Source organism: Stigmatopora argus, chromosome 4, assembly GCF_051989625.1.
Source record: "Stigmatopora argus isolate UIUO_Sarg chromosome 4, RoL_Sarg_1.0, whole genome shotgun sequence".
Taxonomy (NCBI): domain Eukaryota; kingdom Metazoa; phylum Chordata; class Actinopteri; order Syngnathiformes; family Syngnathidae; genus Stigmatopora; species Stigmatopora argus.
In genome coordinates this window covers 4481132-4496158 of record NC_135390.1, presented here as the reverse complement: position 1 = coordinate 4496158, position 15027 = coordinate 4481132, and the positions used below count along the sequence as shown (strand labels likewise).

General features: G+C 40.8%; 1 protein-coding gene across 1 annotated transcript in view; it reads right to left on the bottom strand.

The window, feature by feature from the left end:
• Window positions 1-1414: 1414 nt before the first annotated feature.
• The window catches only part of ncalda (neurocalcin delta a), a 33898-nt gene continuing 20285 nt past the window's right edge, over window positions 1415-15027 (bottom strand). Inside the window, exons 2-5 of the mRNA XM_077598686.1 lie at window positions 13104-13513; window positions 5139-5244; window positions 4587-4706; window positions 1415-4371 (exon numbers count right to left, since the gene is read on the bottom strand). Of these exons, the coding sequence (XP_077454812.1) occupies window positions 4609-4706; window positions 5139-5244; window positions 13104-13481 (582 nt within the window). The 5' untranslated portion in view covers window positions 13482-13513 and the 3' untranslated portion in view covers window positions 1415-4371; window positions 4587-4608. The remainder of the gene's footprint in view (window positions 4372-4586; window positions 4707-5138; window positions 5245-13103; window positions 13514-15027) is intronic.

Sequence of the window (15027 nt, the reverse complement as noted above, 5' to 3'; positions counted from 1 at the left end):
TACACCAGTCAACAAAAGCTGTGATGACTCCCCTCTACTCTAGGTCGTTCCCGTCCATCACTCGTCCAACAATAGCGGTGTTGTCAGATAACTTCTGGAGGTGGCAGGTGTCTGTATTATGTTTGAAGTCTGATGTGTAGAGGGAGAAGAGGAGTGGGGAGAGCACAGTGCCTTGTGGGGCCCCCGTGCTGCAAGCTACCACATCAGACGTACAGTCTTGAAGTCTCACATATTGTGGTCTGTCAGTGAGGAAGTTGATGATCCATGCGGCTGGGTGGTTCCTTACTCCAGCCTCTTCTAGTTTCCCTCTCAGTAGGACCGGCTGAATGGTGTTGAACGCACTGAAGAAGTCAAAAAACATCATTGTGTAGTGTGTAGTGTGTTACATATGAATCAACATTTTGCTTTTTATACATATATACAGTGCCATGAAAAAGTATTTGCCCCTTCCTGAATTCTGTGTTTTTTGCATATTTTTTCACACACAGGTTTCAGGATCATCAAACCAATTTTAGTATGAAACAGAGACAACCCAAGGAAATAGAAAATGCAGTTTCTAAATCATGATTTTATTTACCACGGTGGAAAAAAATTAAACTTGTCTGGCCCTCTGTGAAAAAGTAATTGCCCCCTGAACCTAATAACGTGTTGTACCATCTTTGGCAGCAATAACTGAAATCAAGCATTTAGGATAATTTGTGAGGAGTCTTTCACAATACTTTGGAGGAATTTTGGCCCACTCTTCTGTGCAGAATTGTTTGAATTCTGCAATATTAGAAGATTTTCTAGCATGAACTGCCCATTTCAGATCACACCACAGCATTTCAATTGGAATAAAATTCGGACTTTGACCTAGCCACCCCTAAACCTTAACTTTGTTTTTTTTTGTGAGCCATCCAAAGGTGGACCTGGTGGTATGCTTTGTATCATTCTCTTGCTGCATGCTCCAAGAGCGCTGGAGTTTGAGTGCACAAACTTTAAAACCTTTCTCCATTCAAGGTACTCAAAGCACTTTGACATAATTTCCTCATTTAGGGGGACTAGAATCTATACACTAGTATTTAATTCTTCATCTTGGTATTTTTTCACATTTGCATCGACTGTTTATGTGTTTCCTTGACTTGTTTAGTGCAGATCAGTGCTGTATTTTTCTAAAGTTGGAGTCTTCTTTTTACGGTTTCAGGCCATAGCATAAGTTTGCACTGATTTGATTTTGGGGAATCTGGTCTCTTCACGAAGAATTGTTGAGGTTTCCTCAGTTTTGCATTTAATTGAACAGCACCAGATTTCACATTGATCACTTGAATTTGTAAGTACATTCATATTAAGTATTCACATTCTTTTGAGGATTTACATTGTTAGTGTGCTAAAAAAGCGAAAATAAATAAATAAAAGAAAACACAACACCAAAAACTACATTAAATTGTAAATTTATTCCTTTACTCTTAAGGCTCTTACTCTTTTAGCCAGGATACCTTACAAAACCTACAAAAATGCAACAACTACAAACATTCAATTGAACAAATCACAAATGTACAGTATACATTTCTACAATGCAGCTTTTGTTGCTTATTTGGCACTGAACCACAAGATACTTTTTATGTTTTACAGAAATGTGTGACCTGACGAGGCTCTTGAAAAATAAATTCCCACAACACACTAAAAGCAACCCATTTGGGATATCATTGCAGTAGTTTATGGAATAATTGTGCTGTAGCTGCATGATATGAAATAAAACAGGAGTTCTTCAATTCAAGAGCCAAAGCCAAGCTTTACTAAATTTGCTCCTCTAATGAAAGGGCAAGGCGCCACTTGGGGTCACATTTCTGCAACTTTTCCAAAGATAAATCCAACAGTGGTTTCAATAATACTGACTACTGGTAATAGCAATACTGACAAAACTATATTTGGGACCAGAAGCAAGCACAGAACTGCATGCGCGAGTCCATTCAGCCACGGCATTCGATGGCGTTGATTTGTGTCCCATTTCCGTGTATTGAACAAATTGCGTCCAAAAACATTTATAGAGCATGTGTTCTGTGTCCACAAGAATGTAGCCTCGCAAGCAAGACGGTCCTGTCGGATTCATTCAATCAGTACAGTCTTGCCAACCTCAAGTTTCTAATCACTTCACAAACACCTGATGACAGAGCCAATCAGGAGTAAGAAGCGGGCGCTGCAAAGGTGACCAGGAAGTAACTATTTGGTTGAATACAATGTCGGAGTGCAAAGCTAGAAAAGTCAACTTCTGAGGTTTTGCCTTAAATACGCTTAATTTCCTCATTAAAAGAAGCACAACGAACATCAATAAGCTTTTTTGACAGGAAATCATGGTTTTGAGGGTGATGAAAGGAGCCATTGTCCAATCAGCAGCTGTATATTTCAATCATTCCAAAGAGTGTTTTTTTTGTACGAAACCATGTTTTTGTCTGCAAAAACTCATTTATATTTTGTGAAAAATGTTATTTTCAGTCCTCACTTCCCCCTACTCGCTTGCTTACAATTATGTATTCCCCACCCATGTAACAGACTGCCCTATCTAAAAGAAAATATATACAGTGGTACCTCTGCTATGACTGTCTCTAAATATAAAATATTAAGGTTAGGAAAATCCTCAAATGGGAAAATGTTGTCTCTTTAAATTCCAAGTTATGACACGCAAAATCTAAAACAATTCAAACATCGTCTTGTAGCATCATGTACTATATTTTGTGATAGAGTTGATCCTTCATTGACTCTTAGTGAGGGGGACTGTCCAACCAAAATCCCCCTTTCCGGTCACTTTTTTTTCTGGGAGCATGGTGAGTTCCTGATTCATGTGCCTTCGACCCTCGTTTGTCACAGAGTTCTAACATGTTGTTTCTGAAGTTTTTCTTGGTGTGCCTATGCAGATTTATTCTTTGCATATCATCATTCTTTCCCAAGAAAGTTATTCCCAGTGTGAGTGAAAAGGAGAAACGTGCTGTTATCAAAGTGTTCACGAGTCTTGTTATCGTCCAGCTCACCATCGACAATCATCAATGGATCAATATTTGACCAAACGTAATATAATTTTAAGTTATGTTGTTTACTGAACTGCCAAACGTTTGCCTCCTTTTCCGCCCTCATCAATGCACACGCCCAATGGAAAATGTTTTTATTAAATTTAATGGCTTATAATTTTATTATGTTTGTTATCTCTTTTGTGTGTTTCTCAGATATTTCATAGAAATTTGGTATACTTATCATTTAAAAAAAAATTGGGGTGTAATGTTGGGGAGCTTAGAAAGGGTTGGAATTAAGTAAAGCTTTTACATGTAAAATGCGTCTCTAGTTCCGAAAAATCCAAGTTACGAAAACACTATAAGAACAAATTAATTTGGTTAGCAGAGTTACCACTGAATATACTATATTTAAAAATAATTGGAGAAAATTACAGCTTACATAAAATATACTTGTGATGCCTTGAAACAAACTAAATTTTGTGCACACAATGTCTTGTGCGTATTTGTATTTACTTGTACCCAGATCTAACGTACTCATCTTCACAAAATAGTCGGAAACACGAGTATAAGCTCCATGCTTTTTTTTTTAGCATTGATTGCACCTGACATGCAGCATTTAAAATGTCCAATATTAAAATTGAAGCGCCTATCTTCTCAGAAGAAGAAATTGCTTTCCATACTGAAAATCCCACATGAGAGAATACAAAGATGATAATAAAATCGTCATTGGCTGGTTATTCTTCGAAATTCACTCATTTTCCTTACGGTCCAGCAATGTATCAAAAATTTGAAAAAGCAAAATTTGGCTGCCACTCTTTAAAATATACTTAATAACACTAAAACCATCATTATATTTTTGAGACTTTGCAAGTGCGATAAATGCAAACAGGAGCATATCACTATATTTCGGAATGAAACGCAAACGTTTGGCATTCACAACATACACCATTATATATTCTTACACAGATTTAGCAAAAAGGAAGTCAGACATAATGCTTGTTCTCAAGTCTGCGCTGCAGATGCAATTCTCTTGCTTACAGTAAGTCATTATTGTACACCCTCATCTACATTAGTGCCTGTGTGCGGTCCGCAAAGATCAAACCAAGGCACACTTGAACACAAAAGCCAGTGTACGTACACATAACCTAGAGGAAATCTTCTCTCTGTGCTTGTTGAGGGCAACCATCGAGCTTTCAAAACGATACAAGCTGCGGCAGTTGGAGTTAACCTGAATTTAGATAAACTGCTTGTGGGTTGAGAATTGTGCACATCTTCGATGTCATCAGTGAAAACCCTCTTCATCATCATGTGCTTGACATTATTATCATCATCATCAGTTTTCTCCATAGTAGAGGGTGAAGACCATTACTGCTCAGCCAAAGAAATTCTAAAGAAGGTAAAAAAAACCTGGTCAGAAATTGACAGCTGAATATTTTCCTCAACTACAAATTTAAATTGGTTCAACTTCCGTGGCCAGTGCTTCTAGAATATTTTGTTTAAGATAATTGTTTCTTTGTTTTAGAATGGGTTTCTAGCAGAAGACAGAAAGGGTTACACATGCATTTCACTATGAAGTGGAAACTAGTAAAAAGATGGTCTTACATGTGAAGTTGATAGCTTCGCTTTAAAACTGTCCAGCACTGCTCGGGTCACATTGCAACAGGCGTACGATAGAGGGGTCACTCTTCGCCCCCTTGATGAACTCCTCCAAGGAAAGCTTTCCTAAAATATGGTAGTGTTAGTACAGTCAGTTTAAAAGTGGGACTGTCTTGAAAATAAAACATTTTAACAATGAACTCTGCGTAATCTTGATGGATTTTGAAACAAACCGCATTAATGTAGCTATGATAACTCCTGCTGAAAATTGAAAAAATATTTCATTATTTTAAAAATGCTCTTTATCGCTGACATTTAAGTTTATTATTCGGTGTTAATGTTTATTATATTTATTTGATCTAATAACTTTTTAAAGTTTTAACTTGACTGACATGGTTGGTTCCAGTGAGTGTTTCTTTTTGAAAATGAATCATTGAAGCACTACTATAAAAATGTTATTTATGATTAAAGTTGAATTACAGGGGAATATACTACACTTACATACCTAAACATATTATAGCGATGACCCAAAAAAAGCATCAGATAATGTGTGTATACCATCTCTGTTGGTGTCCATTTGCCTAAAGATCTTCTCTGTTCTTTTCTCAGGCGTTGACTCATCCTCAGGCATCTTCATCACAGAGGACACCATCTTATAAATAGCCTGCATAAAGGCAAACAAATTAAGGGTTAGGACATTTTCCAAATCGCTTTAATGGAAAACTCATGTTTGTGAGTGTGAAAATTTAACCTGTGCTAAATATACTAACATTTATTTATAGTCTTTCTTAAAACCAGAAATTTGCCATTTAAAATGTTTTGAGTTATGTGTCAGCTCTATGGTTTGCTTTTTTTCAACACAATAAAACAGCTGAGCCAAAACCCACCAGGACTGGTGATTCTATAATTATTGCCTGGCATTGTAGTAGAAATGAGTGCTTAAGAAAGTAACTCCACAGAGGATTTAGATGAGAAATATTTGGGCTCCGTGCTTCCTTCCAGTTTTTAAAAAAGTTTATTTGTAAGTTGAGATAGTTCACCGACAGTTTTGGCTGCACATAACTGCACTTGCACTGTAGAGGGATGGATTGTTGCCAATCACTTTCTGTCCAACATGACCCATTCGTCGTCTGCCCTTTATCTCGGGTATGGGATGCACCAGATGGTGATGGAGTGCAAGATGGGTGAGTAAAAAAGCACCATCAACGGTGTTGCCCAGTTTAACTCAGGAAGGATAGAAATAATTTTGCTGATAGTTAATTCAGTTTAGTGGAATGTTTCGTAACAAAGTATATCAACCTATTGTTGAACAAAAAAAGGGGGCTGGCCAATGTTCCCTCTAAGCTGCGCGCATGCGCAATTGCGCACTACTCTCGTCTTCTCTGCGCAGCAGCAATCATATGGCGTGCAGTATTTTTTTTTTTTACCACTTTCCCCATGATGGCGCCGTTTAAGCGGCAGCCAGTGGCAGTAGCTCTGTCCACTCTTATGTTTTTCGTGTTTTACATGAAAAATTAGAGGGAACATTGACATGCACCTGCTTGTGGCAGGTGTGATACTGGTGTGCCCATAGCGAGCAATGATGATGTCGTGACCGGATGATTCGCCTAAAGACGTTTCGCCGACGGACGTTTGACAGACGGACAGGTCGCTGAATGAATGTTCGTTCAAACAGCGTTTAATGATTAAATACAAATACTAGTATTTGTTAGTTTAATGATTAAATACAAATACAGTGGTACCTCGAGATACGAGCTTAATCCGTTCCGGGACTGAGCTCGTATGACAAGTTTCTCGTAACTCGAGGGGAAGTTTCCCATTGAAATGAATGGGAAACAAATTAATTCGTTCCAACTCTCTGAAAAAAACACCAAAAACAGGATATTGGATTGAAAAAAATGTTTTATTTCTTATAATTCGCCATATATTGACAAAGTAATAAATAACGAGTGGTTTAATAGAAATAAAGTGTTTAATCTAACTAAAATTGGGCGGATTTCGCCGAGGGGAGAGGGGCACAAAAGGGGCGGGGGGCTTCGGGTTTTTTTTTTCCACACAACGCACTCGTAAACGGAACAAACACTCCACCCACACGTTCGCTATCGATGGGCTGTTTGCTGTCGTACTATTCCCTTCAAAATATTCCGAAAATGATGCACACAAATGTCCTCACAATCGGATAACGCACGACCACTTGCCAACGAGCAGCAGTCTTTTATCAGCGATCGCGCCGCTGCTCATGGGAGCTTCGGGGGCGCTGGCTAGCGGCTCCTTTTAGCTTGTAGCATCTGTGTTCGCATCCCCTCGAACGGCGCCTATGATAGAGTTGCTACCGGGGATGCTGTTGCGAGCCAGTGCCCCCGATGTTCTTATGAGCAGCCAACGAGCAGAGTCTTTTATCAGCGATCGCCCCGCTGCTCATGGGAGCTTCGGGGGCGCTGGCTAGCGGCTCCTTTTAGCTTGTAGCATCTGTGTTCGCATCCCCTCGAACGGCGCGCATGATAGAGTTGCTACCGGGGATGCTGTTGTGAGCCAGTGCCCCCGATGTTCTTATGAGCAGCAAACGAGAAGTAATATAATACTCCTCGTATTAGATAAAAATAACAGGAAATGCAGCAGCTGAGCTGTGCACGAGTATACTTCATTACCCAGAAAGCCCTCTTTTCCCCGCGCATGCGCGTTGTGCGTTTCCTGGTCTGAATAACTCATCCGGTGCTCGTAAATATTGTTATACACGAAAGATATGCAAAAAAAAATGCCATGGCCACCTGGCTTGGTCGCATCACGAAATTTTGACCGCATCACGGGCGAATTATTCGATCGAAATTTCCCCCGTAAGACGAGCATTTTGTATGATGAGCGGTCGTATGACGAGGTACCACTGTACTAGTATTTGTTAGTTTAATGATTAAATACAAATACTAGTATTTGTATTTAATCATTAAACACTGTTACTATAATTTGGACAACGCCGGCGGCGGGCCGGATTACAAATCCTAACGGGCCGTATATGGCCCGCGGGCCGAGGTTGAAAAACTTGTGCACACACGATCCGGGGGCGGGGCGAGCGCGCAAGTTCATTCGGCCGAACGGCCGTTCGGCAGAACGGAGGTTTCGCCGAAACGGGATTCGCGCGCTCGCCCCGCCCCCGGATCGTGTGTGCACAAGTTTTTCAACCTCGGCCCGCGGGCCATATACGGCCCGTTAGGATTTGTAATCCGGCCCGCCGCCGGCGTTGTCCAAATTATAGTAACAGTGTTTAATGATTAAATACAAATACTAGTATTTGTATTTAATCATTAAACTAACAAATACTAGTACAGTGGTACCTCGTCATACGACCGCTCATCATACAAAATGCTCGTCTTACGGGGGAAATTTCGATCGAATAATTCGCCCGTGATGCGGTCAAAATTTCGTGATGCGACCAAGCCAGGTGGCCATGGCATTTTTTTTTGCATATCTTTCGTGTATAACAATATTTACGAGCACCGGATGAGTTATTCAGACCAGGAAACGCACAACGCGCATGCGCGGGGAAAAGAGGGCTTTCTGGGTAATGAAGTATACTCGTGCACAGCTCAGCTGCTGCATTTCCTGTTATTTTTATCTAATACGAGGAGTATTATATTACTTCTCGTTTGCTGCTCATAAGAACATCGGGGGCACTGGCTCACAACAGCATCCCCGGTAGCAACTCTATCATGCGCGCCGTTCGAGGGGATGCGAACACAGATGCTACAAGCTAAAAGGAGCCGCTAGCCAGCGCCCCCGAAGCTCCCATGAGCAGCGGGGCGATCGCTGATAAAAGACTCTGCTCGTTGGCTGCTCATAAGAACATTCGGCGACCTGCCCGTCTGTCAAACGTCCGTCGGCGAAACGTCTTTAGGCGAATCATCCGAGTACAGATGATGTCGCTCACACTGGTACTCAGTGCGCTCAGGGAGGTTGTCTTTCTGCCCAGACCAACGAGAGGGAACATTGGGGCTGGCTACTGGTCCGGAAAAAGAATGAATGTTTTGTCTAGTTAACCTTTACTATCTTTTCATAATAAAGTTTATGAGATATTTTATATTAACAGTATTTGAGTGTACTTTGCACAATTATTGCTTCTTCTGTCAGCCTAATGTGCGGTTTTACTTTTCCTCTTCTCTTCCCTCTCATACAGCAAAGAGACATTATCTCTTAACTTAGTGTGACGCAAAGAGGACCACTTAGTTTTTGTTACAACGTGTTTGACATGCTTAAAGGGAAGAGTCTCACATGGGATTTTGTTTACATTTGGAACTCAAGTGCAGGAAATGTCATTCAAGGTCTCTTCTTTCTTTCAGTTTTGTTGTCAAAGGCGAGCAGAGCACTGCTTCCGAAACATTTAAACATCTCATCTCATTTTCTGAAAGGCTTTATTCTCATTAGGGTCGCAGGGGGTGCTGGAGCCTATCCCAGCTGACTCCGGACCAGAGGCGGGGGACTCCCTGAATCAGTGGCCAGCCGATCGCAGGGCACAAGGAGACAGACAACCATGCACACTCACACTCATACCTAAGGGCAATTTAGTGTGTCCAATCAGCCTACAATGCATGTTTTTGGAATGTGGGAGGAAACCAGAGTACCCGGAGGAAACCCATGCAGGCCCGGGCAGAACATGCAAACTCCACACAGGTGGACGTGACCTGGATTCGAACCCAGGACCCCAGAGCTGTGAGGCCAACGGACTACCCATTCGCTCCATCGGGCCGCAGATTTAAACATTATAGATATAATTAAAATTTTCATGAAAAGGACCCCAACACTTGACGGATGCTAGAAAGCTAGTACATTCCCCTTTTGAAGTCCAAACTCGTTCTAGAAAGAAACATTAACACTCTAAATTTAGATATTTTTTCATGGACATTCTGAAACTTTCTCACTTTAATTTTCAGGATAAAATAAGTTAAGTAGTCATGATTTCAAAATTGATGCAAAATATGAGTCACATTTTGGGGGGAATTCTATAAAATGTAAAACCATGAACAGACATGTCATATAAAACGTACATAATGGAGAAACAATAAAACAAACTTGATATATATCTCCGCTAGCTCACGGAGCCTTTGTAACGGTATATTTTTCAGCATATACCTCTCTATGATGCATTTAACCCCCTTTTCCCCACTCAGTTAGTGTTCAACATATACATAGGTACCTCTCCGCGCTCAGTGTCAAAGATACAGTAATACCTTGACGTACGAGTGTTTGAACATACGAGAAATTTGAGATACGAGGACAATTCCGAGCAAATTTTTGCTTTGCGATACGAGCATACGAGACGGTTCCCAATGCAAAATTTAACTTTAATGAACTTATATTAGCAGGCCCGGTAGCTGAGTGGATAGCGAGTCTGCCTCACAGCTCTGGGTTCAAATCCAGGTCGGTCCACCTGTGTGGAGTTTGCATGTTCCCCCGGGCCTGCATGGGTTTTCACCGGAGTACCCGGTTTCCTCCCACAATCGAAAAACATGCATGGTAGGTTGATTGGACACTAAATTGCCCCTAGGTTTGAGCGTGACTGTGGATGGTTGTCTGTCTCCTCGTGCCCTGAAGTTGGTTGGCCACCGATTCAGGGTGTCCCCCGCCTCTGGCCCAAAGTCAGCTGGGATGGGCTCCAGCACCCCCTTGACCCTAGTGAGGATAAAGCGGTTCAGAAAATGAATGAATGATCTTAGATGACTATACACACACACTTAAAAATAGGTTTTAATCTCACGTTACACTAAATTTAAACCTTGTGCGATAACCGAGGCAAAGATGTAAATGTATTCCACCGTGGCTTTCGAGTTAGAATTTGCTGCTTCTCCATGCCTCAGAACCGAGTGTATCCCGGTTTATTTTTTAGAATTATGAAACCAGCCTGTTCTCATAAGCAGCCTCTCGCATACTCGGCCAACCCGACGGCCGCATCGGGAACCATCCCGTATGCTCGTATCTCAAATTTCTCGTATGTTGGGACACTCGTATGTCAAGGTATTACTGTAATTGTAGAATAGGCTAGTTGGGAAGCTCTGAATAAGACACCTATGGTGCCAGTAGAGAATGAGTCAGTGGAAGAAATGTGGTGGGCAACATGGATAAGAAAAAGCCAGTGAAAGCAACAAAGAACGGAGGATTAAGTGGAGCAGCCGCCTACAGGTCTATATTTTAAGAAATCCGTTGGCCATTACTCATGATAGAAACCAGCAGCTCCTTCTACTGGTGCTCAGTGTGCAAGCAAGAAAACTCATAAGCCCCTCAAGGCGTGAGGGAGATAAGCAAGCATCTATAAGGCAAAGGACGTTGTGTGGAAAAACAAGCTCTAAAATCACCAGCAGTGTTAAACAGTTCTACACACCTGCAACATCTGTTGTGGAAGCATGAATTTGCAAGAAGTCAAGGTAAAAACCAGATAGCTTATGTTTGATTAATTCCATTGTCCTTCAAATTATTACATTTTCATAAAACATTTAATGTTTATGATTATTAATCAGTTGCTTTTATTTTAGGCAAGGAAAACTGAGATGAAGTTTGCTGTTGCAATGTCTAGCACAAAACAGCGATAACCCTAGTTACGAATGTCTCGAAATACAAAATATTCAGTGAGTAGGAGTTCCTGCTTTGTGTGCTTTCGAACCCTATTCGTCTCGCAGTTCCATCACATCTTTTCTTGAGTTTTTCTAAGTGTGCTTAATGAAGCTTTACTGTTTGCTTTGTTTAAGAGCCCAAGAAAGCTATGATGCGATTTGAAAAGGAGAAACGTGCTGTTATCAAATGTTCGCGGACTCTTGCTACAACCCAGCTTGCCAAGGGCAATCGTCATTGAATAGATATTTCACCAAACATGACGTAATTAAAAGTTGTGTGTTGACGTGCATGTGTACCTTGGTTTACCCTGTTGCCAAACATTTTCAAGTCTTATTAATTTGAATGGCTTCATAAACAATTTTATCTTTTTTTCCTCATTGTGTTTTGCACATATTTAATAGAAAATTTATATTTTACATAATAGAATTGAACATGGCATGGCCGAGTCCGGCTGGGATGAGTATTTCAGAAACTGCTGATTCACTGGGATTATCCCGCACAACCATCTCTAGGGTTTACAGAGAATGGTCTGAAAATAAAAAAACATGCAGTGAACAGCAGACTTGTGGCCTGAAAATGTCGTGGTGATGCCTGAGGTCAGATTGGCCCAACTGATTCAAGCTGACACGAGTGGTACCTGCACTTGTGCTGCTGCAACGCATTTTCTCCAAGTTTGGCATGTTGTAACGAGTGGTCATTTGAGTTTCTGTTGCCCTTGTATCAAACGATTCTGATAGATAGCATCAAGTGACCTGGAAGTTTTGCTCATCAAACTGCCTCAATGTTCTCAATTTTTTAGCCTTTACTGCAAGTTTAAGGACCACCGTTCACTTCACCTGGCATGAGAATTGGCTCCGGTGGGAGATTTTCTCCTCCAATCAGTTACGCAAATAGTGTCAAATATTTCTAGTTCACCAGAGGATATCATATAATATACCGTATAATACATTTATTGAGGAGGAAAAATCCATTTTTTCCCCTAATATTCCAATAGATTTTGTCAAAACACCCCAAGTCAGGAGTCAAACTATTAAAAGGTCTGCACAGCCCAATTCTAAAAGCTTCAAAGTAGGCCAGAAACACACAAAAGATTAAACTCACTCACTCACTCTCACGTACACGCAGCACGCACGCACACACTGAAATAACAAACACTCAGGAGCAGTACATTTGTAAGAATTTTTTTGTCCATATCAATCTATGCCTTATTTGTCAAACTTTCATATTACTGCACTGCACTGTGCAGCTGGTAAAATCTCACTCAGAACTCACATCCAAACTTGAGTCCTGCTTCTGTAGTAGTATACAGTAATACCTCGACATACGAGCAATTTGAGATACGAGTAAAATTCTGAGCAAATATTTATCTTGAGATACGAGACAAATTTTGATATACGAGCATACAGCAGACGCGAGACGCTGCTCTTAAGAACATCATGGCCACTGTCTTTCTGGTCGCAACGCCCTCGTGTAATGTCTCTACGAGTACTGGGCGGAGCGTTGCATTTCTTTCAATGTTTTTTTTTCCCGTTAGTCAGTGCGAATGGCGGAGCTTGTTTGCTAATACGAGAGATGTGAGACTAAAAGCTGTGTTTCAGAGGGAGTGCATTGAAAGCCTGGTAAAATCACTACCGAGTGTTTTTACTCTGTTAATGTAATACATTTCTGTATTTTCACAGTGGCTATTGGTAAATTGGAAGAAAACTGTCCTCTTTATTGCTACCCCTTATCTAAAAAATGATCTATTACAAATATTCTCATTTACAATTGCTAAAATCATTGTATTGGCATTTAGCATTGCTAATTTTACTGTAAGGATCAACAACCACATAGACATAAAATAAGAATGGAAATTATAAAAAAAATCAATAAATAATAATCAATTCTGCATTTTAGCCTCTGGGTATGATAAGATTATTTTCTCACCTGCACAATCTCCAGCATTTCTGATCTACTGATGTATCCATTTCCATCCAGGTCATACATACTAAAGGCCCATTTCAGCTTCTGCTCCAGCTTACCACGTGATGTCACACTTAAAGCAATAATAAACTCCCGAAAGTCTATTGTCCCGTCACCATTTGCATCAAAAGTGCGAAAGACATGCTCTGCAAACTTTGAAGCATCTCCATAAGGAAAAAAGTTGCCATAGATCTTCTTAAACTCCTCCATGGAGAGGTTTCCACTAGGGCAATCCCGCAAAAAGCCTTTGTACCACTCCTGGATCTCATGCTCAGTGAAGTCGGTGCTCTCCAGCAGGTCCTGCATCACTTCAGGACGCAGCTTGCTGTTCTGCTTCCCCATGTCAGACAGTCCTTAAATTAGTAGGCTCACGACTAGAGGACACAGAAAATGAAAAGCATTAATTTTGGCATCTAGTGGATATCAAGGCATAGCTTTGAATAGTAAATTCACACTATTGAGGACAGTTTTGTTGTAAACACAACATAATGGGAAGTAATTCCACATTTGAAACAACAAAGCAAAGTAAGGTTTATTTGGTTGAACACACTTCAAATATGGTATTAATCCATATACAGAGTACCCCATTTTCACATCACACATCACGTCCCATAAATCTGTTTGCAGGGTTTGTGGGTTTTTTGGCAGGCATGCTATCCAAGCACCCCATTTACCATTGACACTGAGCTTGTCCATACACCATGTTGGTAGGTCGGATAATATGTGCGTAAATCCAGCAGACATTCATTCATCTTCCATACCGCGCAAACTCACAAGGGTTGCAGGGGTTTGCCGGAGCCTATCCCAGCTGACTTTGGACGAAAGGCAGAGTCGTACACCCTAGACTGGTCGCCAGTCAGTCGTTGGGAACATAGAGAGACAAACGACCATCCGCGCTCACAATCACACCGCCACCAATGGGAATCGAGCCCGAAGTCAGGGGAGTGAACCTCTACACCACGAGGTGGCTGATCCAACAGACAAAGTTCAATGAAATCACAAAATGTCATTCATAATCTTTAGAATTGTGAGCCTACTTTTTATTAGAAATGTATAGTTCTACTAATTTAACTATGCTTCTTGTTGAGATTTTTTTTTAGACTACTTTATCCAACTCCGTAAATAATGTATACGTAAATAATGGGGCAATTTGAATGTTAATGCCAGTCTGCAGCATAGTTTCACACGGTTTTGCTTACATTATCTGTGAGTATGTGGGTAACTAATGTGGGAAGTGAACATTCCTGTAAATTGAGCTGTAGCCATTTTGGTTGCCTATTGCAACATTTCCTGATCTTGACTCATTGTAATGGACTCCCGCCTTTTGATGGGGAACTTTGGATTGTGCGATGAAGTGGGCTGGACAATATTAATGCTTATGCTCACCCATATCTCAGCAGACATAAATGATAACTAAGGATAGTGAGCTAGTCAAAGAACATTAAGAAATGAATCTCAAATTTTTCAATGATTTAGCTATAGAAAATAATGATAATAATAATAAAACACAAACATTCATTCATTTATTTTCTTAACCGCACTTTCCTCACAATGCTCGCGGGGGGTGCTGGAGCCTATCCCAGCTGACTTTGGGCACGGGGCAGGGGACATCCTGAATTGGTGGTGTCTTTTTTAAATGCTTGCTTTGCTTTCAAGTCCATGTAGATTCCGCTGGCTTTTTCGCAGATTATCGACTCGCTTAAGATATCTCCCACTAACTGTTTATCTTTTAACCATATGAAACAAAGGCTCTCCATCTCGTTATGAATGTCACTGCGCAGCTTGGAAATGATGATTAGCCCTTCATTGCACTGGCTTGCTTTGGACCCATTGTTTTCCCTTAATTTTGCACTGATTAATGCAAAAAATGCAACCTGTACGGCCGGTG